Source organism: Tenrec ecaudatus, chromosome 8 (genome assembly GCF_050624435.1).
Source record: "Tenrec ecaudatus isolate mTenEca1 chromosome 8, mTenEca1.hap1, whole genome shotgun sequence".
Lineage (NCBI taxonomy): Eukaryota > Metazoa > Chordata > Mammalia > Afrosoricida > Tenrecidae > Tenrec > Tenrec ecaudatus.
In genome coordinates, this window is record NC_134537.1 from 3,485,177 (window position 1) to 3,503,688 (window position 18,512).

General features: G+C 53.6%; 1 protein-coding gene across 1 annotated transcript in view; it reads left to right on the forward strand.

Moving 5' to 3' along the window:
* Positions 1-2,175: 2,175 nt before the first annotated feature.
* Positions 2,176-18,512, forward strand: part of GYG1 (glycogenin 1) — a 40,490-nt gene continuing 24,153 nt past the window's right edge. Inside the window, exons 1-4 of the mRNA XM_075555903.1 lie at positions 2,176-2,487; positions 5,837-5,972; positions 7,746-7,920; positions 8,546-8,708. Of these exons, the coding sequence (XP_075412018.1) occupies positions 2,481-2,487; positions 5,837-5,972; positions 7,746-7,920; positions 8,546-8,708 (481 nt within the window). The 5' untranslated portion in view covers positions 2,176-2,480. The remainder of the gene's footprint in view (positions 2,488-5,836; positions 5,973-7,745; positions 7,921-8,545; positions 8,709-18,512) is intronic.

Here is an 18,512-nt window from a genome sequence, read left to right on the forward strand (position 1 = left end):
GCGTGCCCTGAGCCCGCACCCCCAGGCATCGGCTCCCAGGAGAGGAAGACCACAGGGCCAGGTTCCCAGCGAGCTCCTCCGTGGTGATCAGCTCTCTGCAGGCATAGACCTGGACTGGGAGGGGGCTTGAGAGGCTTCCAGAAGCTACTGTTTAAAATGCAGATTCTTGGGTTCCGCTTCGGCAGGTTTGGGCTCAGGCCCAGACATGTGCCACCTTCCCAAAGGAATCCCCGTTTCTTAAACATCTTCTTCCCCTTCTGAATTGATGTCAACTTCCTGATCAGCTTCCAACTCCAGTTGTCGTATCCATTCCATAGAAAAACAAAACAAAAACACACTGCAGCAAAAACTACACCCATTGTTGCCCAATAGACTCTCATCTGTAGGGTGCTAGAAATCGGAATAGGATGATCCCCACAGGGTTTCTAAGACTTGAATCTTTACGCCAAGGAGCACTAGAGGGTAGGTGACGGGCTGCTGACCACGGGGACACTGGTTCAGACCCACCGTTCGCTTAAAGATGCCCAGTCCCAGAAACCCTAGGTAGGTCATGACATGCCCAAATCAACTTGCAGACCGTGAGTTTGGGTTTGACGCCATCTTTATGTCCAAGGACCATCTGGTGGGCGGTGGGCTTAGACCTCTGGCCTTTGGTTTAGCAGCCAAACCAGGGCACCACTGGAGGCCAACCAACTGTTGTTTGATGGGAGTGCCTGGTGGGGCCCTGCCTGCATGGAAAGGTTCCTGGTTTGACACAGCACAGAGCAAAGGTCTGGAGATCTACTTCCCCAAACTGTGCCCGTGAAGACGACGCGGTCTTTGATAAGATTTGGTACATTGTATTTTGTGTCTGGGAACATTGAAAAAAATTCCCATAGGGAAAAGTAAACTGAGCCATCAAAGACCATTCATAGCTCAGCTGTACTCTGACACCTGGATCGTCACTAGACGTTGGCACCAGCCTCCAGGCCAGGAGTCTATTCCTGGCAGACCTGTGCTACCTGTTGCTCCCCTGCTGTGGGCAGGCAGCGTGGACGGACAGACAGAAGGGGTGATCACTTTCTAGAGATCATCCCCAACTGTTTAGGAAAGTGACAATCGGATCCTCTTTAAGATTAACGAAATAGAGTAACCCAAACAACTCTATTACCCAGCCCCAATTGCTGTAAATGACCAATCCTTTCAGGGCTTGTGTGTTCCAGAGAAGGGGTCCTGGGGCGCTATGGGATAGGCCTTGGGCTGTTCACGTCAGCGTTGGCAGTTCAAATCCGCCAGATGCTTCTTTGGAGCACTACGAGGCTGTCTGCTCTCATACCAGAAAGAAATACAGTCGGGGAACCCCAGCAGAGGGTTTCTAAGAGTCAGAAATGACGTCAGGGCAGTGGGCGTTCTGTTCCAGAGAGGTCCTGGCACAGTCGATAACAGAGTTGGTACCCAACAGCCAGGGAGCAAATTCCACTGTCTTTAGTTCTTAATACATGATCATGGCCACTGTCAAGTCATGTGGCTTCTACACACCTCAGTTTCCCAGTCTGTAAACGAGGTACCACTTTATTGTGTTGGTGGGAGGAGTCAGTGAAAGACGTAAAAACCAAATGGATACAGATGACTCCAAGAACACACATCATACTGAGGGCCCCAGTGGTGTAGTGGTTATGCGTTGGCCTATAATCTTCATGGTCAGCTGTTCAGGGCTGCTGGACACTTTGGAGGTGAAAGATAGGCTTTCTACTCTGGTGAAGAGTTTTAGCTCAGACTCTCCCAGGGGCGCTGCGCGACGGCTACGTCAAGTTGGTTATTTTGGTTTTCGGGCTATTTTTAGGCCCTTGTGAGTCTTTGTAGAGGCCGATTTGGAATTCTGGATGTGAAAAGCGGAGCGACAGCCCCATGCTGCATTAGTTCTGGGTGTTCTGACACCTTGGTGGATGACACTACAGATGAGCCCTGGTAGTGTCTTGGTCACATGGGTAGTTGGAAACTAAGGGGCAGTTCTCCCCTGCCTTTAGGGTCAGGCTTCAGTGGTTATGGCTCGCGGCCGTGGGGTTTTTCTAAAGAGCGGAGTCTGGACGGCAGCGAGGGTGAGAGCCAGGCTTGTTTGCCACTTGTCACGCATGGATGCCACCCCCTAGCGCAGAGCCCCTCTGCTGGGGCCGCGGTGGCGGGCGGGCCAGCGCTCCCGGCAGGTGTCCGGCCTCGGGCGGAGAGTCGGCCGCGCGCAGGCCCGGGTCGCCCGCGAGCAGGGTGGACGGAGGGGCCGGGTGGCCGCGGCCCCCGGTGGCCGCCTGCCGCGGGGCGCGCGGCGGGGAGGATGCAGGCGGCCGCGGGAGCGCGCGGGGCCACGTGACGGCCACTATAAGAGCGCCCCGAGCGGACGCCCGGCTCCCGCCCTCGCTCCCTCCCTCCCTCCCTCCGGCCGCCCGGCTGCTCCGAGTCCCCAACCTGCGGCTGCGGCGGACGCTCCGCCCGCGCCCGGCAGCGACATGACAGGTACGCGCCGCGCCCCGGGCCCCCGCCACCCGGAACCCCGGCTCCCCGCGCCCGGGAGCGAGCGGCCGAGCGCAAAGGTGCGGGCTGTCGGCAGCCGGGCGCCGCTCCCGGCGTCAGCTGCCCGCCGCCCCCACCCCCCAGGTCACCGCGCCCCGGGTGGGCGCTGGCGGACGGACGGGGGCGCGGGGCAGCGCCTGCGCCCTCGGTGGCTCCCCGCGCGCTTCCGTCTCCTCGCCCTTCCTCCTGCTCCGGCCGTGGAGGGCGGGCGGGGGTCGGGGAGCGGTCCCGGGGCGTCCATCCCGGGGCGCCCGGGGGTGGAGGGGTCGGGGAGCCGCCCCCGCAGCCCGGGAGCCGGAGTCCTGGGAGGTTCCGCAGCTGCAAAGCTGGGGCGCAGGCGCCTGGGCCCGGCAGCGCCCTGGCCGCCGCCGCAGCGCCTATTTTTAGGCCTTTGGGGCCGAGTTCGGGAGCTGTGGTGTCGCAGGGCGTCAAGCGCCCGGCTGGGGCGGAAAGGTCAGCGGTTGTACACGCCCGTCGCCCTGTTGGAGAAAGGCGTGGCTGTCCGCGTCCATAGATTTTCAGGCCTTGAAAAACCCTATGGAGAGGTTATACAGGATCCTATAGGGGCCGCCCCCAGGCCGACGTGACTTCAGGGCAGTAGCTTGGCCTGGGGGGTGGGGGGACAGGTTGTGTGGGAGGGAACCTCCCTGACCCACTTGTTGCAACGTGCAGTGCCGGGAACCCAGTGAATTAGCCCGAGGAGCAGGAGGCCCCAAGGTTACTGACAGCTCGAGGTCGTTGGAGATCATTCCAGCAATTAACCTGCTGCAACAACTGCTGGTGTAGCCCCGGGCCCAGAGAGTCCAGGAAGATTGAACTTGTAGTCCCCAACTGTCATTGGCCTCTCCTGGTGGTTTGGACTGTTTGCTTGCCTTAGATGTCCCTTAGCATTACTAAGCATTTGGCCGGTCCGCATCACCAGGTTCTCTTCTGGAAAATTCTCCGGCTGGCATCGTGACGTGTTCAACATTCCTATCTCATTTTTTATTTCCTGCACGGTGGACCTCAAACGCTTGAGTTAAAACATCGTGGATGGCGCCCAGGTCATTAAAGTATTCCTGGGGCCTACTTTGAAGTGTGAACAAGTGCGGGCAATGACCGATGGGAATGCCTGGTGATGGCTGTGGCTGGCCTGTGGACGTCCCGGGACGAGGAAGGCCAGTCTTCCTACGATGCTGTAGTGGGCCTGTCCTGGGAGAAAAACGCCACCGCGATGTCCCTGACCCGAGAGGCAAGACTGCAGGGCCACTCACTGCTCGCCACAGAATGCCCAGCCGCTCCTTGCTCTGTGCTGGAAAGTGGACAAAGGGAAAATGAAGAAATGCCAAGGCAGAACGCGAGTGACTTCGTCACAAATGTCTCAACTCCCTGCTTGGGTAACAGGGCCCCTAGGGATCCTCTGAGAGCTTGATGTGCAGTGTCCCGCACACATGGTGTTCACCCATGAGGTGCTGTTCAGGTCCCTGCTGGCGTACTACATGCCCCTGGATAGTGCCAGAGAAGGGCCGGAGACATCCCGAAGGCTGGACTGGCGGTCTTACGAGGGGAAGCTCATCTAGTAGAGAGAATCATCCATGCACCTGCCTTCTCTTCCCACAACGGAGGGATTGCTCAGATGGAGTTTTGTGTGTGTGAGTGTTAGGGTGAGGAACCCTGAGAGGAAGTGTGTGTGTGTGTGTGTGTGTGTGTGTGTACTGATTTCTTCTTCTTCAGAGAAGAAAAGTCCACCTTGTTAGAGTCTATAGGTGGCCCACTAAGTCCGTTTAATATTTTGAAACATCAAAGAGAACAAGCCTCTTTGAGGTGCTGAAATTTGAGCAGATTGAAAGTGGACCTTGCCAGATGCGGGGGGGTGGGGGGCGGTTAGCTTTTGCTGCCCTTGAGGCCAAGCCTCTATCAGACTGCCTCCATTCAGGTCCACAGTTGGATTTTGAACTCAGGTGAAGATACTGCCCACAAAGCACCCTGTAAGAGAGACAAAAACACACTTCGTTATCTCATCATTCTGCAAAGCAAATGTTCTTACAACCGCCCGATAGGACAGGGTAGAATTGCTGCTGTAGGTCTCCAAGGCTAACACTTTACAGGTGTAGAAAGTCACTTCTTCCATTATCCCCTGTTCATGGCCCAAGGTCCATGCGGTCGGCGGGAAGCTACGATTTCATTTGAGAACTTGAGCAAGTCCAGATTCCAATTTGGATTTACGTGTTATAGCCCCTCGGCCTCTGGAGGGTGGTTACAAACATTCCTGCTAAAGAAGGTCCTTGCCCAATCTTCACCTGGATACGTCGGGTTTCCCGCAAAAGGGGAGCGGTTCTTTACCTGTCACTCACTCCCATGTTGTCGGAGCCGGCTCATAGCGGCCCTACAGGACAGAGCAGAACTGTCCCTGTGGGTTTCCGAGACTGTCACTCTTTACAGGAGTCAAAAGCCTCATCTTTCGCCCGTGGAGTAGCTGGCTCCGAACTGCTGGCATGTGATTAGCAGCTCCGTGCACAAACCCACCAGGCCTCCTCCTTCCGTCACAGGACAAAGGAATCTCAGGGGTACTGGTTTTAATTAGTTACATTTTGAAAAGGGCTCTGACGTGGCATAGTAGTGAAGTGCTCAGCTGCTTACCAAAAGCAAGGTGGGTGGTTCGAACAGCAGCTGTTCGGGAGAGGCTTGGCAAAGCCGCTTCGATACAAATGCCAGGCAAGAAAACCCTGTGGGGAAGTTCTGCCCGGTGGTCACTGCTCCACGGACAAGTGAGTGGAAGGGCCCTGGGAGGGTCAGTGACTTTCTCTAGGTCAGTGGTTCTCCACCTTCCTCGTGCCTCGACCCTTTCATACAGTCCCTCATGTGGTGGTGACCCCCCAACCATAAAATTATTTTCATTGCTCCTTCATCACTGTCATTTTACTACTGTGATGAATCGGGCGACCCCTGTGAAAGTGTCGTTCAAACCCAAAGGGGTCACAACCCACAGGTTGAGAACCACTGTTCTAGGTACTATCAGTTACTGACTCCTGGTACACACACACGCGTGCGCACACACACTCTCACACACACACACGCTTGCCAGAGTAGAAAGGCGCTCCATCAGATCTTCAATAGCTGATGTTTTCATCATAGCTGGACTAGAAGACCAGGTTGTCCAAGACACCTCCACGTGAACTTGAACCTCGAACCTTTGGGTTAGAAGCCAAGCCCATTAACTGTCGATCCCACCAAGAGACACCATTCAGAGCGGGAGGGCATGGTAACGAGTGTGGTTTGTTTGTTTGTTTCTTTCTTTCTTCTTTGTATTAAGATCAGGCCTTTGTGACACTGACCACAAACGATGCCTACGCCAAAGGGGCCCTGGTGCTGGGCTCGTCTCTGAAACAGCACAGGACCACCAGGAAGCTGGCCGTGCTCACCACCCCGCAGGTCTCAGACTCCATGAGGTGAGGAGCTGGCTACCTGTCCGTGTGCAGGCCCCTGGCTTGTCTGTCTTCTGTGTCTGGCACCAGCTTGCAGTGAGGCCTTGTGCGTTTCGAGGGTGGAGCAGCAAAGCCAAGACAGATCAGAATTGTCAACAGAAGAATTACCGGGTCTTAAACCTTTTCCTAATCTTTGAGGATACATTCCAGCCAGGTTTTGTAGCTCCCTTCTGAGAGGGGGCATGTTCTGGCCCAAACTCTTCCCGATTCCAACTCCTTCCTAAGTCAGTCCTCTCTGGGTATCTGGGTGAGTGTGTCCACCTCCCTGTGCCTTGGTGACATGCAGCTCTCTGTGGTCACACTTCACCTGTGGTCCTCAAACAGAGAGCCACCCAGAATGCAGCAGGGGCTACTGTGTGTCCACTTTCCAACCAGGAATATCCCTTCAGGTGACTTAAAAGTGCAGAAGCCCTGTGCCCACTGCCCGATGACATCGGCCACGTTGGGCTCTGGCAGGCTTGGTTCAGGACACAGCACACTGGAGTCCACAGTCCAGCCTGCAGCCCAAAGCTCCTCTCTTTCACTGTTCGGATACTGGTTCCCAAGATCTGAATGAATGATCCGGCCCCTAATACTAACTTTAAAATACCTGGGCACACTCACACCTCTGCATTGTGCTGAGTTCTGTGTTTTCCTGATCTTTTTAAACATGGAAAATGCCCTTTGGGGAACTTTTCTTTTTTGTTTTTTAAATATAAGTATATGCCAGGGGCCTGAAAAGGAGCATTCTATAAAAACGTGTGCATTATCCTCACACTAACAACCTTGTTCCTAAGCGTAAGTCAAGGGGATGCTGAAATAGGTGCCTCCTTGTGCGTGCTTCCTTGGCCGCAGCCCGAGTCAGCACGCAAGCAGTGTGACCCAGTCTTAGTTTCCCGGCCTGATGCACACAGGCTGCTGCCACTGTTCAAAAGAAGAGCAGCCACGTTCACTGTGCAAACTGGAGCATATTTTGTACAGCTCTGAGCAAGCTTTGTGCTTCATGTCCACTATTATCTGATGTGATTTTTAAACTTACAGTGATGGCTGGTCTGTTGTACTCCCTCCACCCGCTTCTCAGTCCAGGTTTGGTGTTTCACCAAAATCCACCTCACTAATCTGTGCCAAGAGCTTTCTAAAAGACAGCTGGGCCCAAAGAAGTGGTGTAGCTCACTGGTCAGCATGAGCACCCCATTATGCCAAGGCAGAGTGCTAACCACACAAGGAATCCTGGTGGTATGGTCTTTTTTGGTCTGTATTTCTAATGGTGACTGAATCACCGGGCCCTTCCCCTTCCTTTGGGACACACCATGTAGAGACACCTGCCTTCTCTTCGCTTTATCTAACGTGATTTGGTGCGGTAATAGGTGGTATGGCAGCTATGTTATGTGCTGTGGTCATAACACTGGTGACCACATAGGCTGCTGCCAGGTGTGCTCAGTGTTGGTCATGCATCTGCAAGCTGTTGCCACCTCTGCCTGGTATTCAGTGGCAAGCCAGAAAGGAGAAGACATCCCTAACCCTGTGTAGGAAGGCCAGAGCTTCCCTCTTGCCACTAGCAGTTCTCACAGGTTGTGTCAAGTGACTTGCCTCTGCGAAGAAAACACAGCTGCCCCGACGTGAGTTGGGAAAAATGTACCCTGCCCCAGTCTCCTGTTCTCCACCCTCCAAATGTGGCTGTCTGAATGCCAGGTATGGGCCACTTGGCTCCAGAAGGCCGCTAACAAGGCCCTGCTTTCTGTTGCTGCCTGTTGACAGGAAAGTTTTAGAGATCGTCTTCGATGAGGTCCTCACGGTCGACGTGCTGGACAGCGGTGACTCGGCTCACCTGACCCTGATGAAGAGGCCTGAGCTGGGGGTCACGTTGACGAAGCTGCACTGCTGGTCGCTCACGCAGTACTCCAAGTGTGTGTTCATGGACGCGGACACAATGGTGAGTGTGGCTCTGAGGGCGAGGGCAAGCCCGGAGCCACGGGCCCAGTTCCTGAAGCCTTCGAGCAGTGCTGCTGACACTCGACAGAGCCGTTCAGATCAAGCCCTGCCGCGGAGGGCCGGGTGGTGGAGAGGGCCAGATGGGGCTGGCTGACAGCTGCCATCTGAATGGTTAAGGCCGGCGCCCGTCTGCATCCCTGTGTTGGGTAAACTAGCAAGACTTTCACACAGCAGTTCTCAACCTGTGGGTTCGACCCCTTGGGGGTCAAATGACCCTTTCACGGGGTCACCTCAGACCATCAGAAAGCACATAAATATTGCACAATATATAATTACATATTGTTTTGTGATGAAGCACTATGCTTTAATTATGTTTAATTATGTTCAATTTGTAACAATGAAAATACATCCTGCATATCAGCTATTTACCTGATGATGATCCATCACAGTAGCAAAATGACAGCTATGAAGTAGTAACGAAAGTCATTTTATGGTTGGGGGGGTCACCGCAACATGAGGAACTGTATGAAAACGCCGTGGCACCAGGAAGGTTGAGAACCACTGCCTTAGCGGGTGATGCCACACCCGCCGTGCCCCTCACCCCTCCCCCGCTTTCCATCGATCAGGTCCTGGCCAACATCGATGATCTTTTCGAGAGGGAAGAATTTTCAGCCGCTCCAGACCCGGGCTGGCCAGACTGCTTCAACTCTGGCGTCTTTGTGTTCCGGCCTTCGGTTGAAACGCACAGCCAGCTACTGCACATGGCTTCGGAGAAAGGTAGCTTCGATGGTAGGTATCTGCTATCTTCCTCCCTCCTAAGCTATTAATAACTTCTAGGGACTCCCCTCCCGGGGAACGTAATGGCTGAGCTATCTCGTGCCTGGTAGACCGAGACGCTTCAAGTCCTGCTCCTCTTTGGAAGCAGCCCTGGGGCCTGTGCGACCGAGCACATGTGTTTTTCTGCGGTGGCTCACGGTTTGCCTGAACTGGGGTAGGACGTTTCGGGAGCTGGCCTGTAAGAGGAGACATGCCCTGCGTCTCCTTTGACAGGGGTGATAAATGCGCCCCGATGACTCAGGAATTCGGAAGGCTGACGGACGAATCACAAACGTAACCAGTTTTTTTTTAAACCTCAGCATAAACCCGAAGCCACTGCCCAGAGGGCCAGGCTGCTGGGAGGAAATCGTAGTGGGGTGTGCTCTCTGGAGGTCTCCCTGGAGACCTGAGGATCATGCTGACCATAGGGACCGGCATGGAGGTAGAAAGCACATGTGAATCACCTTCGTCTGCAGCCTCTCCTTCTCCTAAGACTGCACATGAGGGGGCGCAGCACCTGAGAGGCAGGAGTGTGTAGTAGGCAGGCTGCGGAGACCTTGTTCAAATTGAGGGCGGCCGCACCCTCCCGCAGCTGTGTGTGGCACCTCCCGACAGGAGGAGGAGCACAGGAAGGTCTGTTTCAGTGACTTAGGGCCTCACATCCGAATCAGCAGGTATGCTTCCGTTTCTGGCCTGCCTCTGACATAGTACATAATAAGCCCTCCCCCGCTTTTTTTTAATAACTAGAAAATAAACACAGAATAGTATGCAGAAGCAGTTCCTTTCCCCCTGCTTATTCATTTCTTCTTCGAGTAAGGGAAAGGCCCACAGGGGACACTCCCAGGAGTGACTCGCCCTCAGCCCCTGACACTGGCCCAGCCCAGGGATCGTGGGGTGGGGGTGGGGGTGCCAGGGCGGCTTCCCCTGTGGGCCCGCTCCTTCCCCAGCTTGGGAAAGGCTCAGTTCTGGGTCCAGACCTGAGGACTAGTCCCTAGTACCATATATACTTGAGTATAAGCCGACCCGAATACCAGCAGAGGCACCTAATTTTACCACAAAAACTACATTTAAAATGTGCTGGGAAACTCAGCTTATACACAAGTATGTACAGCAACTACAATCAGAGCCTCGAACTCATTGAAACACAAATATAAAATCCCATTAGATCCTTAAAGCCAAAAGGTTAGAGGTGCGTTAAGGGGGGGGGAGTGTCTATAAAACTGAGCTTGTGGGTCTTCGGCTGTTGCGGCTCGGATTTGAGATTATTGGAGGACTTGGTGTTACACTGTTTGGCAACGTCGCTGGGAAGGATGAGGCCTTCACAGGGTCCGCTGTGTCTCACTGTTTGGGTAGATGATTACGCTCTTCTGTGTCCAGAGTTGTCAGTGACCGGGATATTTGGCACCGTGGTCAGGTGTTTTGCTGCTAGCCCCAAAGCTGGTGGTTTGACACCCCCCTCCCCCCGGGAGCTCGGGGCAGGAAGATGTGGCAGTGTGCTTCCGTAAAGATCGCAGCCCTGCAGACCCTACCAGGCCGTCTGCTCGGTCCGCTGGGGTCCCTGTGAGGTGGAACCGACGCATGGCAGTGGGTTTTAGACATAGTTCTGGTTGCACGGCAGTGTGGTGTTGCTGGCATTTAGTGTGCAGACATTACGGATGCTGGCTTTGGGGGATGCTGCTAAATCATGCCCATAGACAGGCACCTGACCCCGAATCTCCATAGAGCGAGACTGCTGCTCCCTGTATGCCAGCGCTCTGTGTGCCGTAAGCAGTACGCAGGGATCTCGGCCATCAAGAAGGGCAGTATCTGACAAAAAGGGCAGTCTTGTTCGAAGAAAGCTAGAGGGAGGGACCCTATAGGACAGAGCAGAATGACCCTGGTGGGTTTTGGAGACTGGAACTCATTACAGGAGTGGAACGCCTCATCTCTCTCCCGAGGAGTGGCTGGTGGTTTCGAACTGCTGGCCTTGCAGTCATGTCACCAGGGGGCTCCTTTCAACAACCTCCAAAAGAAAAGGTGCTCCCTGACCCACTGTACTGTCCTCGCGCTGCTCGTTGGGATGTCCGCTTCTCGTCTCTGTCATCAGGCATCTCGGCGGTACAGTGGGTTGGACCCGAGCACCTGGGCAGTTCTGCAGGGACAGTGAGCCGTCCGATCCCCACAAGATGTGCAGCCTCAGAAACCCCATGATGCGGAGCCAGCTCGGTGGCACTGGGTTTGGTTTGGGTCCATTTCCTTCTCTCAAAGAAGGAAGGGGAGCCATCTTCACAGTCAAGCCCCAAGGAGGTGCTCCCGTTCCCTCCTGTCATCTACAGCAGCTGCCTTTGCCGGAGGAGGAAGGGCGTGTTTTAGCAGCGGTGCAGGGTCTGTCCCCGCAGGCTCAGAGTGCTGTGTTCTTCCTCTCCCCGCTGTCATGTGAGGGGCGTCCAAGTCACCCTGCCAGAAGCTCCTTTGAAACTCTTCTCCGCAGGAGGACGTGAATCACATTCCAGAGTGCCTCTGTGGCCGGCCAGCTGCCCAAATCCACTTGATTGTGACGGGACAAAGGGGCGTCCATGCTCTAACCAGGCTGCTAGCTGTGGTCAGACTAAGAGTGGGATGCAGGTTGCATTTGTACAGTGCGGCACGAAGTTACAGACATGCACCCTCTCCTCGCTCCGGAGCCCTGCAGGCGAGGCCGATGCCAGGCTCAGAAGTGCCCACGTGGAAAGCCGCTTTTGCCCTTTCATCCAGGACCTGAGACCACCGAAGCTTCTCGTGCACGCGCAGGGGGTCCCCTAGCACGTTTCATCCTTCGGTAGCAGGGCTTCCAGGCGCCAGCCGGCCTGTGAGGAACTTTGTTTACTGGACAGTTGTTGCCAGCGATTGTGTTCATTGTTGCTATTAGCTGCCGCGGGGTTGGCCTGACTCATAATAAACCCGTGTGTGCACAGCGAGACAAAGCCAGACCCCGTCCTGACTCATAATAACCCCGTGTGTGCACAGCGAGACAAAGCCAGACCCCGTCCTGACTCATAATAACCCCGTGTGTGCACAGCGAGACAAAGCCAGACCCCGTCCTGACTCATAATAACCCCGTGTGTGCACAGCAAGGCAAAGCCAGACCCCGTCCTGACTCATAATAACCCCGTGTGTGCACAGCGAGACAAAGCCAGACCCCGTCCTGACTCATAATAACCCCGTGTGTGCACAGGGAGACAAAGCCAGACCCCATCCTGACTCATAATAACCCCGTGTGTGCACAGCGAGACAAAGCCAGACCCCGTCCTGACTCATAATAACCCCGTGTGTGCACAGCAAGGCAAAGCCAGACCCCGTCCTGACTCATAATAACCCCGTGTGTGCACAGCGAGGCAAAGCCAGACCCCATCCTGACTCATAATAACCCCGTGTGTGCACAGGGAGACAAAGCCAGACCCCATCCTGACTCATAATAACTCCATGTGTGCACAGCGAGACAAAGCCAGACCCCGTCCTGACTCATAATAACCCCGTGTGTGCACAGCGAGACAAAGCCAGACCCCGTCCTGACTCATAATAACCCCGTGTGTGCACAGCAAGGCAAAGCCAGACCCCGTCCTGACTCATAATAACCCCGTGTGTGCACAGCGAGGCAAAGCCAGACCCCGTCCTGACTCATAATAACCCCGTGTGTGCACAGCGAGACAAAGCCAGACCCCGACCTGACTCATAATAACCCCGTGTGTGCACAGCGAGGCAAAGCCAGACCCCATCCTGACCGCTCCCCCGCCAATGAGGCCCTCTGGATCCGTGGTGGAGCAGATGCCTGGGATCCATTGTGGAGATGCTGGAAGGAAGGGGTTGTAATGTCTGCGGTTCGTGGAACTCCTAGTCCATTCTCAGCGTGGTATACGTGGAAGGTAGGGAAGCGCACACTCACAGCTGGTGACCTGCAAGCTTGCTTTGTGTTTCAGCAGCATAAGAAAAGTTACCCCCCAGCTTAGGAGCCTGCTCCCCACCAGAGTGAGTGACCTGTTGACCACGCAGATCAACCCCCCCCCCCGGGTGATACAAAGATGTACCAGACTTATCATTAATTTCAAGGAAGCCATCTTCATAGTCTACACTCTTCTCTCAGGACACGAGCCTCGTTTGGCCCCTGGTTTTCAGCACACAACCTGATGGTGTTACCACTGATGTCAGGATCCTGGGCCAGGATCCTAACTTTCACCGTGACAGTTTCTCACACCCAGGCACACCCCACCCCCATTTTGCTGATCAAGGGGGGTCTTTGTATTTTTAGACCAGCGATGAAAGAAGACTGGTTTGCAGGCGACCGTATCTCTGTCTGAATATCTTGTAAGTCCTGCTTAATCTCCCGTGTACGTTTCAGAGAAACTGATGGGGCCTGGTGTCCATTGACAAGCCACCCAGGCTGCTGATGGCTGAGAGGCTACAGCTGCTTTTGCACAAGAAAGAATGCAGCTGCCCTGCTTCTAATCACCGGCCCTCTAATCACCTAGCGCCTCTGGCCAAGAGAATAAGCCTAATATGGCAAACTGTGCTGAGTACGCCGACTCCATCTCTCTCCCCAAGAGCCTGGAGGACTGGATTTTGAACTGGGTGGCTGCAAACCTGACTCATAGCTGACACTCAGTTTCCCCGAGTCTGCTCTGTCCCCTGCCTTTTTGCTTGTTGTTTTCACACTGTCACCTCAGCACTTACTTCATCGCTGAAGTTACACTGTTTCCTGGAAAGTTGAACAAGAGGGGTTGTGAAACAGCTGGACACCGGCATGTTGTACAGTAGGGCAGAACTGCAGATTCACCGGGAGAGCATGCTGTGGGTGCGGTGCTGCAGTCCGCTGTACCTCGCAAGCACGCCTGGGGAATAAAGCTGCTGGCGCACTTGCCTTTTCCGTCAGAGAATCCTCCTGAAAGCCTGCGGAGGTTTTCTGTTTGGGTTTTTTCCCCCCCTTTTCCCTGGAGACTCTAGAGTACCCTAAATTAATAATACTGAAAACCGTTAACGTTAAGGGTTTAATGCTTGAATTTGCTGTCTGTTATGTTTCATCTGTATCGGTTAGTGCTTCTTTCAAAATCTGAATCGAACAGAGCAATGTAGATCTTCCCAGTTCAATTCGAGGGATAAGACGGGACTTTTCTAAGGCCAACAAGCGTTTGCCTCCGAACCCCCCAGGGGCAATTCGTCCTCTGCCCCCCATGGTCACTGTGAGTTAGCGTCCACTCGGCAGGCAGTGGTTGCGTTTTTGTTGGTTGATTTCAATTTGAGTTTGTGTGCATATGAGTGTGTGTGAGTGTATATGTGGTGTGTGTGTATGTGTGAGTGCATGTGTATGTGTGTATGTATGAGTGCATGTGTGTGTGTGAGTGTGTGAGTGAATGCATGTGAGTATGTGTGAGTGCATGTGTGGGTATGAGTGTTTATGTGTGAGTGGGTATGTATATGTCTATCTGGTGGGTATGCAAGTGCATGTGTGTATGTAGTACATGTGAATGTGTATGTGTGGGTGTGAGTGTATGTGGTGTGTGTATATGTAGTATATGTGAGTGTGTGTATGTGTATGTGTGGTATATGTGTGAGTGTGAGTATGTGTGTGAGTGTGAGTATGAGTGCGTGTGTGTGTGTGTATGGTATATATATGAGCGCGTGTGTGAGTGTATATGGTATATGTGTGAGTGTGTGTGTGAGTGTGTATATGGTATGTGTGTGTGTGAGTGTGTACATGGTATATTCCTTACTGGAGCCTAAATGCCCTAAACCTTCCATTGGAATTTTGGCCCACAGAAGAGGGAGTTGGCGGCACAGCTTCCTTGGAGCGGCTCTGGGCTGGCTGTGGGGCTGTCGCCCCGTGTGTTCTTTGTCCCCGGTCTAAGGGATCACCGAGATCCTGCAGCACCGAGGTCTCTGCTTGGGAATGTGCAGTGATCAGTTCAGGTTTTAAGACGATTTTGATAGAAACGATTGGATCTTGAATTCGGTGGGAGGTGACACGGACCTCTGCTGCGTGCTCTAATCCTGCCGGACCTGATCCACAAGAGAAGGAAGGGGGTGTTTCGCACACTCAGATCAGCGTGCCTCCCTCAGGTTGCTGACTGGATAGGCCCTGCCCTGGAGTACACTTCACCCCCCCTGCCCAGTCACAAGCTGGTTGCTGCCCTTTGGGAATTTTATCACTTGATTTGAAAACGACCCTTTGGACTTGGATTTGTGTTGTCTGGCTGATCGATTGTGGAGTGAGTCTGTCAGACAGGCAACATTGAAGCTGCCATAACCTGTGGTCGCTAAAGAATGAACTCACAGGGGGGTTTCCGTAAGACGTGTTTGTATCTCATTGTTCCCATGAGGTTCGCACTTTTTTTTTTAAATGAAAATGTAGCCATCTGTTTGTCTCCAGTCTTATAACGGGCAGAGACCAAGCTCTCCCTGAGAAACAGTAAGGTCGAACAGGCTTGGTGTGAGTCTACCAGTGAGCAGACTCTTAGGCAGCTGGGTCTGATGCATGTGTTCCTCGTTGCTCAGCAGTTCTGTGAGGTGGGCATCTGCCCATTCACACGCCCATTAACACATTCAGTTTAACATCTTTATGAAGGGCCCACTATGGTGGTGGGGACGCATGACAGGCCAGGGCAGGAGGATGCCCGGTGTCCCTGCTGGTGGAAGATCCAAGTCTACCTGGGAGTCTTTCTCTGCTCTCTGGCCATGTCCTGTACGCTGCTGGGGTTCCCATCCCTCCTGTGCCCATTTCCTATGGCTGTCACTGCATAGGACCACAGGCCGGGGCTGAGAACAAGAGAAATGCATCCTCTCATAGTTGGGGAGGCTGGAAAGCCAAGTGTGTTGTGTTGGTGGAAGAGAGCTATGCTCTCTCCAGAGACGCCTCTTGCAGTGTGTTGTCATCCATCATTTCTGGGCTTACCTCTGCCTTCACGTGGGCTGTTTTCTTAGTCTCTCTCTTTCTCTTAAATAAGGACATTGGTTACATTCAATTATAGCCCGTCATACTCCAGTATGACCTCATGTTTAACGAATTACATCTCTAGAAGACGTTTCCAAATAAGCTCAGCTTCATGAGTTAGGACTTAGGTGTGTCTTTGCCAGGGCGGACTGCGGGTTAGGGGAGAGATTCGTCTGTGGCACCCCCGCGTTCCCCCGCCCTACAACGTGCCCAAGAGCGTACCCCGAGAAGGGCATCCAGGATGGAGGAAAATCCCTACTGCTCCCATTCTGGTTGCAGATTAATATCATAAAGTTCATTCCTCTCTGAGCAGAGAGAAGGGTGACACGGGAGTCACCTTAAGTGTTTGCATTACAGGGGAGACTCCAGGCTTCTGCCGCCACGGCGGCACCGGCCATCCCACTCTGCCACACAGAAACCTGTCATGTTTGAGAATCGGCACCCTAGCCTCCCGCGGCCTGGGAGCATTCTTGGAAATGTTATTCACACTTGCATTTTTAGAATAGGTCTGCTCGTGCGACATTTCAAAAACCATTCTAGCTCCTTCTCTGGACAAAAGACGGCATTTAAAGACCCGGGAATGTACTGGGCAGTACAGAGTTTATCCGTGCCTCTGTCTGTATGACACGAGAGCCATTGCACAACTAAGTGCACGACTGTTGTGTAATTATTCTGACAAGACCCTAGTGCCAGGTGACTCCAGACCAGATGGGCCTAACCAAGACTGGAAAAATGCGGGGGAGGGGGGTGAAGCCACCAAGACGTGTCCCTTGTATTTATTTAATAAGTTGGTTATTATGAGCCTCTTTTTAAAAATAACATTGGAAAGCAAGAACTGTAACGTGCAGAGGAAAGTCAAATGCTCTTGACTTTCGGTCGGTTGAGTATTGTAGGGAGATTCGTTGATTCCGGGACCTCAGCTACAAGAACCTTGGTTCCCATGAACCATGTGGTTGTAATCTGTGGATCCCTCCTTAGCCACAGAGAAATCCCCCCACTAGCTGGGCCACTCATAGTTCGTCACCCAGTCATCCTTGGCCTGTGAGCTATCGGCAGCAGATACCTGCCTAGGACATCCCAGGAAATCAGTCTTAAGTCACATTCATCAGCACTTGTCTGTGCCCCCATGACAGTATTAGTCATATTTGGCTCTCATTATTTCCTTCATCCATGCTTCCCTACACCCTTATTAGGAGCCCTGGTGGCTCACTGAGCTACTAACTGCAGGTCAGCAGTTTGAAACCACCAGCCGCTCTGAGGGAGAGAGACGAGGCTTCCTATCCCCATAAAGAGTTACAGTCTTGAAACCCACTCAGGCAGTTCACCTGCAAATACAACCGGATTCTAAATCCTGCAAGGCCAAGGGGTGCCTCGTTTTGCTTCCCGGATTGTTTGTGGGGTGAACTTAAGAGCGCTGAACGCATCCTGCAACAGCAGACAGTGGGAATGCCGTACATATCCACCCCCGCGGAGGGATGGTCCTTGTACTGTGCTCCTAGCGGCTCGCTGGAATATTACTCCATCATTAAAATGAACAGCTACAAGTACGATTAGCCCACTGTGGAAAAAAGATGATCAGCCACATATCCATCTACTGTGATTGTAATATACAACGTAAACATTCGTAAGAAAATACATGGAATGCCAGTCGCTGTTAGGGTACTGGTATAATCAGTGTTCCCTCCCACGGCTTTTCCTGAAGGGGTTCAGTTACGTCTGTGATTTAAAGATGTGAGAGTTGATTTGAGGGCTGTGAGTCGGTCCCCTTATTGGACTGCCGACTCTTGAGAAGTGGAACCTGTCTTCCCCGGTGTGTGAGCACCTAGTGCACATGACTCCACACACCGTCTGTAGAAATGGTGTGTTTGACCAGGCTCGCTCTCCTACAGCAAGATGGAAACGAGCCGTCTCTGAGAGGAGGTCGACCAGGTGTCAAGCGTAAATGTGCACTCTGATCCAGGAAGCCTTGGGTGGGTGAGGCTCAGGCTTCCCAGGCAACCGCCCATTCTCAGAGTGAATCCAGACCACTGGGGGGCAGGGGCCTGGGGGACAGGCACGGTCCTGTGGCCGAGACCCTAGGATTCATAACATAATGGGCTCATCCTTCCAAGCCCTGTCTTCAGTAAGCAAGCCGGCTTTCAAGACTCTGAAAGGGCACCAGGCCACACAAGCACCATATGAAAGACAAATAACCCTGAAAGACAGCTGCATTTCTCACAAACACGGTCGTGGGTCCCTCGTTCTACCTGGCTCTTAACCCTGGTCCACAGGCCGGGAAAACAGCACATGTGCTCTGAGACCCGAGGGTACTGGGGATAGGTTTGCTTGGACCTGAGACGGTCGGAGGGCTGACTGTCAAGAGACTTTGAGATGAGGTGAAGGGCGTGGTCAGAAAGACCAGGAAGGGTGTGCTGAGGTCCCTCTCGACGGTGTGGCGACTTGCGCTTCAAGGGTGGCAAGGGATGTCCTATAAGAATCTTGGGAGCCCTTCCCCTGTGCACCCCCGCAGCAGGATCTTGCCTCTTCAGGCTGACTTTGTTCCCCAAACCCAGAGGATGTTGGAAAGGAGCGTGATTTGCACACACAAGAGTGCCATTGCGATGGCGTCTCGATCCCAGATCGCAGAGTTCACCGGGAAGGACTTGACGGGTGGGTAGTCAAGAGTCCCAGGAGAATTCACTTCAGAGGACAGCACTGAAGCTCCAGCTCCAGCCGAGGGACTTGTCTGATCAGAGCACACAGGAGCCAACGAGGGGAGAGGGGAGAGTGAAGCACATCCTGGCCCACCAAGCCCTGAGGACCATTTTCTTCTCAGAGCAGCCAATGCACAGAGACGA